General features: G+C 36.3%; 1 protein-coding gene across 1 annotated transcript in view; it reads left to right on the top strand.

Moving 5' to 3' along the window:
- UVRAG (UV radiation resistance associated) overlaps positions 1–14,195 on the top strand; it is a 293,487-nt gene that overhangs the window by 160,535 nt on the left and 118,757 nt on the right. The window contains exons 9-12 of the mRNA XM_030333127.1: positions 354–438; positions 2,241–2,328; positions 3,713–3,773; positions 11,501–11,666. Coding sequence (XP_030188987.1) covers positions 354–438; positions 2,241–2,328; positions 3,713–3,773; positions 11,501–11,666 — 400 coding nt within the window. The remainder of the gene's footprint in view (positions 1–353; positions 439–2,240; positions 2,329–3,712; positions 3,774–11,500; positions 11,667–14,195) is intronic.

Genomic DNA, 14,195 nt, shown 5'->3' with positions numbered 1-14,195 from the left:
AAGGTGAAAATTTTTTTTAAATTTTTTTAAAATTAAAAAAATTTTTTTTAAATGAAGTCTGAATTTTGAAATCTCATCAGGGTTTCTTGGTCAGCAATCCAGAAATCTGGAGGCAGGTTACTCTTTGACTTACTCTTTGACTCCTGCTAGAGGCTGGACTTGTGTCAAAATTGAACAAGTAGGGAAGTTTTTTCTAGTTAATTCCCCCAGAAGACCTCTATCCCCAGTTTACTTTGCCTCTGAACTCTATTGCTGTCTCATAGTCGGGGGATGGGCTCTGCGTGTTTGGTTGTGATTGAGCAGTTGTATCTGCAGTGTTACATCTGGAATTGTCTTCCTCCATCTGTCTCTAGGAAGTGCATTTTCAACTGAGCACCTCAAGCTTCAACTCCAGAAGGAATCTCTGAATGAATTGAGGAAGGAGTGTACTGCGAAAAGGTAAATGCAACACTGAGAATAATAGTTAAGAGTGTTGAGTTTACCTTAAGCGTAGGATTTGGAAAAGCAGGATTCTGTAAAAGCTGCTGGTATTCATTTATATTCCACACACATCAGTGCCACATTCATTTATTCAACAAACATTTATGAAGCACCCTACTGAGCATCATGCACGTGCTAAAAGTAGTTACGAGAGCTCCTAGCATAATCAGAAATATGAACAGTTGATTTTCTAGTTTATTTATGTATTGCTTATTTATTTTTAATGTTTATTTATTTTTCAGAGAGAGAGAGAGAGAAAGCAGGGGAGGGGAAGAGAGAGAATCCCAAGCAGGCTGGGTGCTTTCAGCACAGATCCCCACGCAGTGTTTGAACTCACGAACCGTGAGATCACGACCTGAGCTGAAATCAGGAGTGGGATGCTTAACTGACTGAGCCACCCGGGCGCCCCTATTCTTCTAGTTTTTAAGGCCACTGCACCACGACTTAATGTTTGAATCTTCTCCTCTTCCTGTCTTCCACATGTAGTGTAGCTTATGGTCTTTTCTTCAGACTTACTCCTGTTTAGTGTTCGTCCATTTGGATTACCTCCACAGCTCCTAGCTTGTCTTTCTAACATCAGTCTCTCCACTTTTCCAGTTCATCCTCCATGTTGCTTATCAGACCTCTCCTCTTAAAATACTATTTTTACCATATTTTTTCTCCTTTTAAGAAGTCATGGTGATTGTTTTGCTTAACTTTCAAATAACCTTCAGCAAATTGGCACTGTAAACTGTAGTTCATTTCAGTTGCTCCACAACATTCATTTCATAGGTGCTAATAGTTTTTCTCTTTATTTTTTCCAGCACATGCTTAATTTGATGCCACCTCTGTTCTTTTGCTCATGTTTACTCCCTTTTTCTGGAAAGTCATCTCATCCTACATTTTTCTTCAAGAAACCTTAGCAATTGAGCATTCAAGAATGTTAGACCTGGAAAGAACCGTGGAGATCATCTGGTCTAATCCTCTCAATTTGCAGATAGGAAGGCAAGGCTCTGGGAAGTTATTTTGACCAGCTCACAAGAAAAGCAGGACTAGATCCCTTTAACTCTTTAATGCTCTTTGTGTTATACTACTACTTTTACGTTCTACTTTGACCTACAGTTTTGCTGAATTCCTCTTTTTTTTTTTTTAATCATTAGCACAATTGAGCAGGTAATTTATTCTATGGGTATTTTATCTCATGGTCTTATTTCTTTAGTTCAAGAGAAGAGCTGCATCATCTCATGCCACGGCTTATTGTTTGTTCTTTTTATTCTATTTTCCTAATATGGCAGGCAGTAGCTGTGAGTGAAAAATAGAATACTTTTTAAAGATAATACCATGTAGATATTTCCTGAAATCAGATTGGCTTTCAGATTAAATGAGACCCTGGTCTTCTTACTGAGCCTCTCTAAATTTTTTATCCTTGTTTGTAAAATGGGTATAATAATATCAACCTAATTGAATTATTCTAATAAGTAAAGCCGTTTGTAAAGCTCCTGGCATATAGCGGTAGGTGCACAGTCAATGATTATTTGTACCCTTTACATCTCTTAGCATGATGCCTGATACACGCAGTAGGCCTCAGTATATAGTTATCTTGATCTTATACTATTTAGAGATAGGTCAGGATTCATGTTAGCTATTATTCTGACTCTACTTCTGAGTTTCTGTGGCCCATTGCAGGCCATTTAATCTTCCTCTGCATCAATTATGTGGAAATAAATATTAGCATGAAAACTTTTTTTTTAACAAATATGCTTTTTATCTTTCCTTATCAGAGAACTCTTTCTGAAGACTAATGCTCAGTTGACAATTCGTTGCAGGCAATTACTATCTGAGCTTTCCTACATTTACCCTATTGATTTGGTAAGTTTCAAATTTTCTGGGAAAAAATCTTTTTAAAGATGGTTTCTGTTTGAAATTTCCTCTCAATGAAAAAATTCATTGCTCTAGTCTTAATCATATGCTTTGTCATGAATCATTCAGAAGCTAATATCTATTTAAAAAAATAGATTTGGAATGAATTGGCATTCAGTTGCACCATTTGATTTTTTTATAGCAGTTTGATGGTGAAATGCACTCATTTTCATCTGAAAGAATGCCAGATAAATTTCTGGTTCCCTTATGATCTTTTTTACTCAGCCAGATTATCCACTGCCATCATTTCTTTCTTTCTTTCTCTTTCTTTCTTTCTTTCTTTCTTTCTTTCTTTCTTTCTTTCTTTCTTTCTTTCTTTCTCTTTTTCCTTCCTTCCTTCCTTCCTTCCTTCCTTCCTTCCTTCCTTTTTTCTTTTCTTTTCTTTTCTTTTCTTTTCTTTTCTTTTCTTTTCTTTTCTTTTCTTTCTCCCTCCCTCTTTCTCTTCTTTCTTTCTTTCTTTCTTTCTTTCTTTCTTTCTTTCTTTCTTTCATTTATTTATTTTGAGAGAGAGAGAGCACAAGGCAAGGTAGAGCAGAGAGAGAGAGAGAGAGAGAGAGAGAGAGAGAGAATCCCAAATAGGCTCTGTGCTGTCAGCACAGAGCTGATGACGCAGGGCTCAATCTCACTAACCATGAGATCGTGACCTGAGCCAAAATCATGAGTCAGATGCTTAACTGAATGAGCCCCCCAGGAGTCCCGCATTTCTGACGCATACATGCAGATGCATGTGTACTGCTTTAAAAATATAACTGGTAATTAATTTGTATTTGTTAGTACTACTTAGGAAATTCCTGGGGTAACTGCCAGGAGGTTAAGTTTTTGAATCCAGTTTTTTAGAGTAAATGTAAAAAGTAAAACTTCAATAAAATTAGAAAGATGAGAATTCTCTTTTAGAGAGCCAAATCACTAAACTTGATGGCTTTATTTTCTTTTTAATGAAAAGAAATTTAAAAGACTAATTTTCTGAGGAAAGCTAATAGAATTTTAGGTTGCTTACAGAATTTTGTTAATTCCATTGAAAAATCTTCATTTATAACTATGGATTCGTGGGGATATTTTTGTAATAAAAATTTTACATGGCTTTTTGCTTGGACATGATGTTTTAAATGTTTATATTATAGAAAATTTCAAGTATATATAAATGTGCAGATGGTAGTATAATGAATCATTATGTACTCATCATCCAGCTTCAACAATTATGATAATATTTTGTGTCTAGAACAGTATTATCTTTGAGTTAACGCTGGTCTGCTTAATTCTCTGAGATTTAACTTAGGGTTTCTGTGCTTTAAACAGAAAAAGAATTAATTTCATTCTTTGGTTGTATTCACAGAATGAGCATAAGGATTACTTTGTATGTGGTGTCAAGTTGCCCAATTCTGAGGACTTCCAAGGTATTTTATTTCTTTTTACATCTAAAGATTTGGTGTATATGATATATGGGTAGGTTGCAGAGGAAAAAATAGAGATATCTTGAAGAGTTGGTTGCCTAGCAGAGGGTTTTTGGACCTTCTGTCCCTTCCCAAATGAAAGAGTCAGATTCTCTGATAGGAGACTTAAGAGGATATTTAGTTCTAATCATGGGGAAAAAATTACTGAGTTGTATATTTGAAATTTAAAAGAAAATAGTTTTTATGTGGACTTTAAGAAAATCAGACAATGGCATTCTTAAGAATACTAATAATCTCCCTGTCCTTTTGGTTTGATTTTCATGAAAGATTTGTATGTGGTTGGGAGCAGAAGCACAACCAACATTAATCTGTTCTGTTGTTATTTAGAAAATCATATGTCTGGTAACATGAAACGTCTTTGAAAATTTAATTTTGTGACATTCCTACTACCACAGGCTCAACTTTTGTTACACTGTCATTTCTGTCCTCTTTGAACTAAGAAAAAGTTACATTAGAGATATTATAGACTGTGACTTATAGTAATTGCTATATTTTAAAGTTCCTAATCTCTTTACCAGTAGGCCAAAGGAAAGAACTTCTTTTATTTGACATTTTGGTAAAGAGATTTTTTTTTTTTATTGTTAGCAAAGTGGGTTCTTTTCCCCTAGCCTATGCAGTGCTTTGAGGCTTATTAAATAGCTTTATAGATTATTCCCAAAGGTAGCATATTATGTATGTGGGAAGAAGTTATTCAAGAAGACGGCATTACAGGTTTTGTTTGAGACCTTCCTCCATTTCCCGATAAAGAAAATGTTTTTATTTATGGTCCTTTAACATTTAAGACTGATTTATTACCTACTTTGGCCTTTACAGCAACCCTTACAGCAAGTAGTTGGGACATAATATGAGTGATAAAATAGGAATGGGAAAACCTATATTAAGTCCTGTTTCCCCTTCTAGAAACCATGTAATTTGGAGCAAGCCATCTAAACTCAACTCAAAAGTTGATTTCCTAATCGATATTATGAACATATTGATTCATGTCCTTACCTGGTTTGCATTAATGTTGAGAAGATTAGATCTGTAAAAGCATTACATTTGCCTTATCTTTAATCCTCACAAAGCAAAGGAAACCTATAAAGAAAGTGGTATAATCTCATATTACATAGCATGTAAATGAGCTATTTAGTTAGTGACTTGCTCAAGACCACAAAACTAGGTAACGATCTATCCCGGATTTGTCTGGTTTCCATTGTAAAATGTTCCTTCTAATCTCCATAAGTCATGGAGATGTGTTTTGGTGTTAATTTTAGGCAAGTTATGGTGTCCTGAAGGCCATAACACATCTTTTTCCTCATTCGTTCATTCGTTCAACAAACCTATTGAGTACCTTGAGCCTTGTGCCAGGTTCCGGGCATATAAAGCAACGATCAGTTGGAAAAAGTACTAATTGAGCACACCTATATGCCAGGCACTGTGCTGGATTTTGAGGATATAATGATAGAAGAAACAAATATGTTCTCTCCTTTCATGGAATGTACAATCTTTTGAGGGAGACAACCAATAAGAAAATAAGTATTTAACAAGTATTTAATGAAGGAATATGTTATTATAGACAGTAGGAGAACCTACTTTAGAGAAAGCAGTTAGAGAAGGTCTCTCTGAGAAGAAACATTGGACAGGAAATTTGAAGGCTGAAAGGATCCAACTCTCTGCTACATCTGGGGGAAGAGCTTTCCTCGAAGAGGGGGCAGCAAGTACAAAGTTCACAATGGAGCAATGAACTTGATATATCTGGAAAAAAAAATTCAGGGTAGGGGGTATGGGAGAAAAGACCTGTATTTTGGGCAAATCATATAATCCCTCAGCTTAATTTCTTCACCTATAAAATGGGTAATATCTACATTCTCATTTATTGTGATGACTGAATGAGATAATAATACTTGAAAGAGCTGTGCATATAAGGTACTCATGTAAATGTAATGGGAATTGGTTGTGAGAGAGAGAGGAGGGAAAGGGAGGAAAGTAGGAGAGAAAGAAGGAAAGACCAAAAAGACCAGACCTGTGTGACTGGAGAGTAGCGAGCAGGAGGAAGGTAGGAGGAGGTCAGCCAAGGCCTAGAGGCCACCGTAGGGCATTTGTGTTATTCTCAGTGGAGTGGGAAAACCCTGCAGGGCTTTAAGAGAGGGATGACATGAGCTGATGATATAATCAATCTTCGATTCTATTTTTGTGTTCTATAAAGTATTCTGCTTCCTAGGTTTTCAGAGCTTTTGCCAGCTCTGTCTTCTTAGTATGTCCAACAAGCTGAATCTATTTTTCCCACCCTTTAAATAATTCGTTTAGCTTTTTAGTGCAGTTTGCTGAAAATGAAATGGGAGATAAAATGAAACAAATGTGTAATTTTTCACTCTAAGGCCCTGTTCGCTCCCTATGATGCCTCACAATCAGAAATTTTAAGAAGCACACATGGTAGTGTTGGACTTTAAAATCTTATGTTAGCATTCTGCAAGGCACTTCCATATTCTCAATTCACTGAATGTCTTGGGTTGTGTCACCTGCTGGGCCAGGTGCTGAGAGTGTGCAAAGATGAGTAGGACATTGATCCTACCTCAGTGGGCTTTCGGTCCAGGTGAGGCCATTAAACTTGTAATCAGAGCCATCAAGACATATTTATTGATTTCATACCCTGTGTCAGGCACTTTGAAGTTTATAGTAGGTACCCAAGATTCAAAGAAGTGGAAATACTCAGTGCCGTCAGGAGGGGATCGTGAAAACCTTTACAGGGAAGATGGTGCCTGAGGTGTCTTAAAAGATGAAATAGTATTCCCCTGGTGAGAGAAGGGTAGGAGGACATTTTAGATTGGGAGAGTAGAGAAATATGGTAACATGGAACATCATGCGTGGTGCTTCTTGTTTATTTAATTTTCACAACTGTGAGAATGAATTCCTTCTGTGAAGGAAAGAATTACACTCATTTTTTTTTTTTTTTAAGACAAGAAAATTGAGGCTCAGAGAGATTAGTTAATTTTTCCAAAGACTCATACTAGCCAGTAGCAGAGCTAAAGTCATTCCTGGTCAGTCTGGTTTTAAGGTCCGTATTATTCCTGTCATGATGCCGTTTTTGTCCTTGTTTTGAATAATAACCTCTTCCAAACTTCTGACAACTTTTTAGTGTTCTGTAACAGCTGCATTCTTGGTCATTCTCTCGTAAGGAACTCCAAACTGGTTATTCTGTGATATTTGTGAGAGACTTTGCTGGGATAGACTTTACAATGCCTGGTTCGACACTGTTTGGGAAACTCTACTGTAGTGGCCCAAACTTTATTGTTCTTTTCTAAATGGGTAAGTTACTGTTAGAGTATGCCAAAGAAGCCTGGACACCATGGGAGAAAGTTGTCTGGTGAAGGGTATTCATTTGAGTTCCATTGACTGAGACATTTCTCGTAAAAAAAAAAAAAAAAAAAAAAATTGTTTGTGTGTGTTTTTAAGTAATCCATAACACGAGAGCCTTTTGTGGTAATGAGACCCAGATTTCCTTCTGTGTCTGTATTCCTTTATGCAGGCATGATTTCTTGGAAAGGAGAGACCATATGTCAAACAGTGTCTCATTGAGAACATGGAATGATTCCATAGATGCTGTGGCAGTGATTAGAGTCTTAAATATTTTGTCCTGTCTGGATCAGTGAGTGCTTGGTTCCTTACCAAATCAGCTGCCTCAGTGATTGGGAAGGCAGGATGGTAAGAGCTTTTAGATCACTTATTTGTACTTGGATGCATTTGAATATTAATAGTTTGTCCAACATATAAGTCAAAGGGGCATTTGAATCAATTTATAATATTGTCATGGCCATTGTGGGTTGATGGTATTTATTATCATAAAAATGACACAAAAATTGCTGCTCTGAATAACTACTCACGTTTGAAAAACAAATCAGAAATTATTATTATGAGGAAACTGCAGATTTTTGTTTTGGTTTTAAGCCCCTGAAAGCATTGTTTAAATTAAGCTCTTTTTCACACACCTGAGTCCTACAGTTTATTCCTGTTCTCTCTGAACCCTTCCACTCCCCCTCCAACTCCTTCTCCCCAGCAAGCCTATCATCTGTAACCTTCCTAACCCTGAGAGCGGCATAAGGAACGCAAACCTCTGCTCTGCATTAGGTGTTAGGGACGTCATTAATGCTTACTGGAAAAGCACACCCCCGAGAGCCAGGTTTTGGCTTTGGCAGGTAAAACGTCTTTTAGATCTTGGAATGCTGGAAACCTTAAACCTTTTGGTTTTTTAGCTAAAGTGATTGGCAACAGAAAGTGACATCTGAGGTTCGTGGCCAGCAATAGCCATAATTAACCACATGAGCTCACATTTTCCCACTGGAGGTTCAGTGGTCTTGGGGTGATGAAAGTGACTTCCCTACCAGGAGGTGGTTTTCCTTTTGAGGGTATTGGAATACCCTTGGGCCCTGTAATGCCTCACCCGTGGTCCTTTTAAAATGCTTTTTAATATAAAGCTTCAATATTGGAAATCCAACACCGTGGCGTTTAACAGTGAGGCTATGACTGAGCACTGTGGCCTGGAATGGAAACAACCTAGGGTTTTTAATAGGCGGAGCGGGGAGTCTTGTGGTGGAAACAATGGTGAGTGTGAATAACCAGAATCAAAGCCGATTTCCAATTTTAGCGAGTTTTCGGCTTTTGCTGTTTCTTTTTGGATTTTGATTTGCATGCGTAGGCTTCTCATAGAGATGCCTTTTTATCTTTAAATTTAAGCAAAATTGTTTTGATCATTGAAAAGAGGTGCTGTTAGAAGACTAGTTTTTGTTCTTTTAATAGATACGTGGATGTGGTCTCAAAATTTACAAATGCAATTCCTTAGTATTATTAGCCTTTCAGTAATATGGAAAAATGTAGATGCTTGTGTGTTTAGCATTGGATAGGTTTTTTTTAAGCATTCATAGTTTGCATTTGACCTATTTGGAAGGCTGGTTAAGAGGCCTGCTGCTGCTTTCTAGAAGTTTGCAAATTCTTTTCTGTCTGGCCTCATAGGAAGGGAAAAGCTTAGTGTAAAGCACATATAAAAAAGTCCAAACAGTGTAGTATTATACTTCATTACTGTAAGTTGTCTGCTTCCTCTTCTCTCACTTCAGAAGAAAGTTCTTAAAGACCAAGTCCTTTTACTGATAGAAATATTTTAAATTCGATAGGCCCTACCCTTTACAGAAAGCGGAGGCACAGGATTCAGTGACTTCTCATAGACTTCAGTATCCTAGCTGTGACTCCAGGGATAGATATTTTAAGGGCAGGGGGGGGGTATATACAGTTCACCCTCCTATTTTATCACTCATGGATTTTATCTGTAGGACTCTGATCAAGTCACTTACACAGTCTGAATTACATTTTTTTCTCATCTCTAAATTGCTGGCATCAGATTCAGTGATTTGAGATTCCTCCTAGCTCTAACATTATATGATGATTAAATTATAATGTGGTGAATTTACAATGTAGTCTAATGTAATTTTAGTCTCTAAGGTACTGTGGTATCCAGATTTCAACACAAGTGTTATGGGACTCAAGGTACTTGCATGGGACTGGGGCAAGAGGACATGGTCTCTAAGAACAGTTAGGATTCTAGTCAGTTAGGGCATGACTGAGTAGTCAGTTGAAATGAATGCTGGTTCATTTTCTTCAGCAGTTTGATTTGAGAGAACATCAAGTTTTAGTTGAGAAGCCCATTCTCAGTCAAACACTTGACAAGTCACAGAGAACTCGGTGTCCTTTGCCCTTATAAGAGAAGTGTGAAGAAACTAAGGTGATACAAATGTGTCATATGCTTGGTACATTCTAGTGCCCAAGTTAAATTGTTATGTGTTGCACAGTAAACTTCTGAGACAGTATGGTGGAGTGCTTAAAGACAGAGGCACTGGTATCAGGCCAGCCCATATGGTGTTACTGTGTTACTTCAGACGGGTTCCATAACTTCTTTGACCCTTAGGTTCTTCATCTGTGAAACGAACGAAATAGCATATAAAAAGGTACCCAGTTTCATAATTGTTGATGAATTAATGACTATCATAAATAAAAGTACTATAGTCAGTTCCTTGCAGAAGAAAGTATACAGTGAATGTTACCTGTTTTTGTAGTATACTCAAAGAGAAACCAAGAATCCGCTGTGGATAGTCAGTGGTGGAGAATGAAATGATGAATAGATGACTATAGTGGCATTCCTACAACAAGAAGGTAGTACTTGGATAGCTAAATATAAAAAGAACGTGAAAAAATACCACTAATAGTTGAAGTTAAAGATACCTTTAGAAATCAAGCCAAGGTCATCTCAATTATTTCAGCCTTTTCTCTAGCTAGAGATATTCTAGATTATGTGTTAAGCCTTTTAGAGGGGTGTGTGTGTGTGTGTGTGTGTGTGTGTGTGTGTGTGAACTTTTAAAAGTATTTTGGGAAGACTATCAAACAGTTACTTTTTTGTTCCTTCTGGGGCAAACTTGAAACGTTTTCCTTTATTACTCTTTTCTGAGTACCTGGTAATTATTATCCTTGGTAGCTAGTAGCAGAAGTCTAGATGGTGAGTTAAAAATGTTGGGGCACCTGGGTGGCTCAGTCGGTTGAGTGTCCGACTTTGGCGCGGGCCATGATCTCATCATTTGTGAGTTCGAGTCTCAGGTTGGGCTCTGTACTGACAACTCAGAGCCTGGAGCCTGCTTCAGATTCTGTGTCTCCTTCTCTCTCTGCTCTTTCCTCGCTCGTGCGCTGTCTCTCTCTGTCTCTCAAAAATAAAGAAATGTTAAAAAAATGTAATTCTTTGTGACTTCTTTTTTTTTTTAAGTTTATTTTCTTTTGAGAGAGAGAGCATGCGCATACGGGGGGAGGAGGGGGCGGTGGGGGAAGGCAGAGAGAGAATCCCAGGCCTGCACCGTTAGTGCAGAGCCCTATGCAGGGCTCAAACTCACAAACCATGAGATCATGCCCTGAGTCGAAAACAAGAATCAGACACTTAACTGACTGGGCCCCCCAGGCGCCCCTATCTGTGACTTCTTAAAAGATAGATGCTTATGTTTGACCGTTGGGTACATACATTTTTGCCCCAACAGTTGCTTCTACCTAAATTGAATCAGTAAGATATAAACTGTGGTTTTTGGACTTTTACTTTCCTTTTTAAAATATTTTTCCTCACTATCCTGTTTCTAACTTCACAGTCTTATTTATGCAACACTGTCTCGTAGATAGTGAGAAAATACCCCATAAGGATGCATTGTGCCATTTCACTTCACCTTAGACTTAATAATTTGTACAATAGTACAGCAGTAGAACTATATTGCTTATAAAGTTGTTAATGAATAAAATGTATAATGCTCATGTAGTGTACTATGATTGAACCTCTGAAACGAATTTTCACATTATAACAGACCAGGTATCATTTCTGTCTTTAAAAATGCCAGGAAAGTAATGGATATGAGAGTGTATTAAGAACTCTTAAGATAAACATGAAATGTCAATCTCATCACATTAATTATTGGGCGGTAGTTTTAAATACAGTAAGTGAAATTTCAAGTCTTGTTAATATGTTTAGATTTATTTAAAAATCCTATAATTTAGATGTGATTAATATTTTATTTGCTAGTTATTTCTTATAAAATCGCTTGAAATTGATTATGATCTATCATATACATTTATAAGGTAAATAGTTATTTTCTTTTCCTCTGCTTTTGAATTTACAGCAAAAGATGATGGAAGCATTGCTGTTGCCCTTGGTTACACTGCACATTTGGTCTCCATGATTTCCTTTTTCCTACAAGTGCCCCTGAGATATCCTATAATTCATAAGGGGTCTAGATCAACAATCAAAGATAATATCAATGACAAACTGACTGAAAAGGAGAGAGAGTAAGTATCTTTTTTTTTATATACTTTTAATATAAGCCAGTTTGAAACATGGAATATATTAAAAATATAAAATGTGACCTAGATTGTGATTTTTTTTTATATATCCTTTGTGAAGTGCTTCATTTTAAAATATATATTTTTTATGTTTTATTTTTTTATATTTGAGAGAGAGACAGACAGACGGAGCACAAGCAGGGGAGGGGCAGAGAGATGGAGAAAGAATCTGAAGTAGGCTGTAGGCTCCGAGCTGTCAGCACAGAGCCCGCTGCGGGGCTCGAACTCATGAGCAGTGAGATTGTGACCTGAGCCAAAGTCAGACGCTTAACCGACTGAGCCACCCAGGCGCCCCAGTGCTTCATTTCTTTTAAATAGAATGTGGTTATTCATTTAGATTATAATAAATCCTACACTTCTTAAAATTGCTAATGATAGCAAGATTGACTCATTTAATTTGCTTTTGTGAGAACAAGTGTTATATACTCTGCATATTCTCGTGTAGAACCTAGTGCTTGCTAGTCAACAAGTGAAATGACTAAAGATTTGTCAGACAAGCAAGAAAAGCATAAAAGACTCAGCAGCAGGTTGTACATGTCTGAAAAGTAGATTAGTGAACTGGAAGATAGGTCAGTGGAAAATATCCTGACCAAAGCACAAATAAAAAAAAAAAAGATGGATTATATAGAAAAGTGCTAGACTGACATAGGACCCAATAAAAAGATACATATAATACATATACATACAATACATATAATACATATAGTTGGGGTCACAGAGGGGGAAAAGAAAGCATAGAGGGTAATAAATGTAATATTTAAGAGTTAATGACAGAATTTCTCAAACTTGACGAAATGTATCAAGCTACAAATTCTAGAAGCATTAACTGCAACTCGTAAGTACAAAGCAAACATACTTAGGGAAATTATATTAAAACAACTGAAAACCAAAGACAAAGTGAAAATACTGAAAGTAGTTAGTAAAAAAAAAAAGACAACTTAGCATCAAAAGAGCAACAATAAGACTGAAAGCTAATTTCTCAGTAGAATCTTTAGGAACCAGAAAAGTGATGCAAGGACATTTTAAAAGTACTATAAAACAGGAGCGCTTGGGTGGCTCAGTTGGTTAAGCACCTGACCTCGGCTCAGGTCATGATCTCATTGCTTGAGGGCTCATTGCTTGAGGGCCCTGCTTTGGGCTCTGTGCTGATACCTCAGAGCCTGGAGCCTGCTTCAAATTCTGTATCTCCCTCTCTCTGTCCTTCCCCTGCTGATGCTTTGTCTCTCTCTCTCACTCTCAAAAATAAATAAATATATAAAACAATATATAACTATATATATATATCTATATATCTATCTATCTATATATAACAATATAAAACTATAAAACAATACTGCCAGCTTAGAATTCTATACTAGGTGAATATTTCCTTCAAAAATGAAGGCAAAATAAAAGATGTTTCAGACCATCAAAATTGAGAAAATGCATCCCAGCAGACTGTGCTAAGGGAAATGCAGGTGCTAAAGTCAGAATAAAAGTAAACATAGCACAGAAACATGGAAATATGGAAAAGAACAAAGACAACAGAAAGGGTAAGTGTGAGTACATCTAAATTAATTTTGACTACAAAATAAATAGTAGTGTCATAAAATATGAAATACATACTTATAAAATATATGTGAAATTATGCATGTTGGAAAGTAGAAATGGAGTTAATGTTTTCTAAGATTTTAAAGGAGGGTAAAGATCCTACTTTATAGAGGACTAATCAAGGATCATGTCATAATCTCATAACCACTAAAAGAATTGTGTATGTAGGCAAAAAATTAATAGAGGATACAAATAGAAAATGTTTTAAATACAGTACTTGATTAATCCACAAAAGGGAAGAAAAGAAAGTGAACATTAAACAAGTGGAACAAACAGAAGACAAATAGTAAATTTGTTCTTATGAACCCAGACTTAAATTCTGTAGTTGCAGTAAATTTTAAATGTTATTAATGTACTACTTAAAAATAAAGATTGTCAGGCCAATTGAAAAAACTACACTTATCCTGCTTGCAAGAGATACCGCAAATATAAGGACACAGAAATAATGAAGATAGAAGAGTGAATAAAGACATATTATACAAATATTATCCATATGAGAGCTAACTACACTAATATCAGACAAAATGAAGTTTAAGGCAATTTAAATAAGTGAGATATTTTATTTTAATACTGTCAGTTATACACAGACACACACACACACACACACACACACACACACACACACATCCCTAGAAGCATGACTTCAAACATATAGACAGAAATTCACAGAATTTCAAGGAAATCCACAATTATAACAGAGGACTTTATATTTCGTTTTATTAATTATTATAGGAAGCAGATAAAATAGTCAGAATCTAAAAGACTTGAAGAGTGCAATAAACTAGACCCTAGTTATGGCTGAAGAATACTGTACCAACAGCTGTAGGATACATTCTTTTTTAGATATACAGGAAACATTTACCAAAATTGATTATGCTGGGCCTC

This window comes from Lynx canadensis, chromosome D1 (assembly GCF_007474595.2).
Source record: "Lynx canadensis isolate LIC74 chromosome D1, mLynCan4.pri.v2, whole genome shotgun sequence".
Lineage (NCBI taxonomy): Eukaryota > Metazoa > Chordata > Mammalia > Carnivora > Felidae > Lynx > Lynx canadensis.
This window is presented reverse-complemented; position numbering and strand designations above follow the sequence as displayed.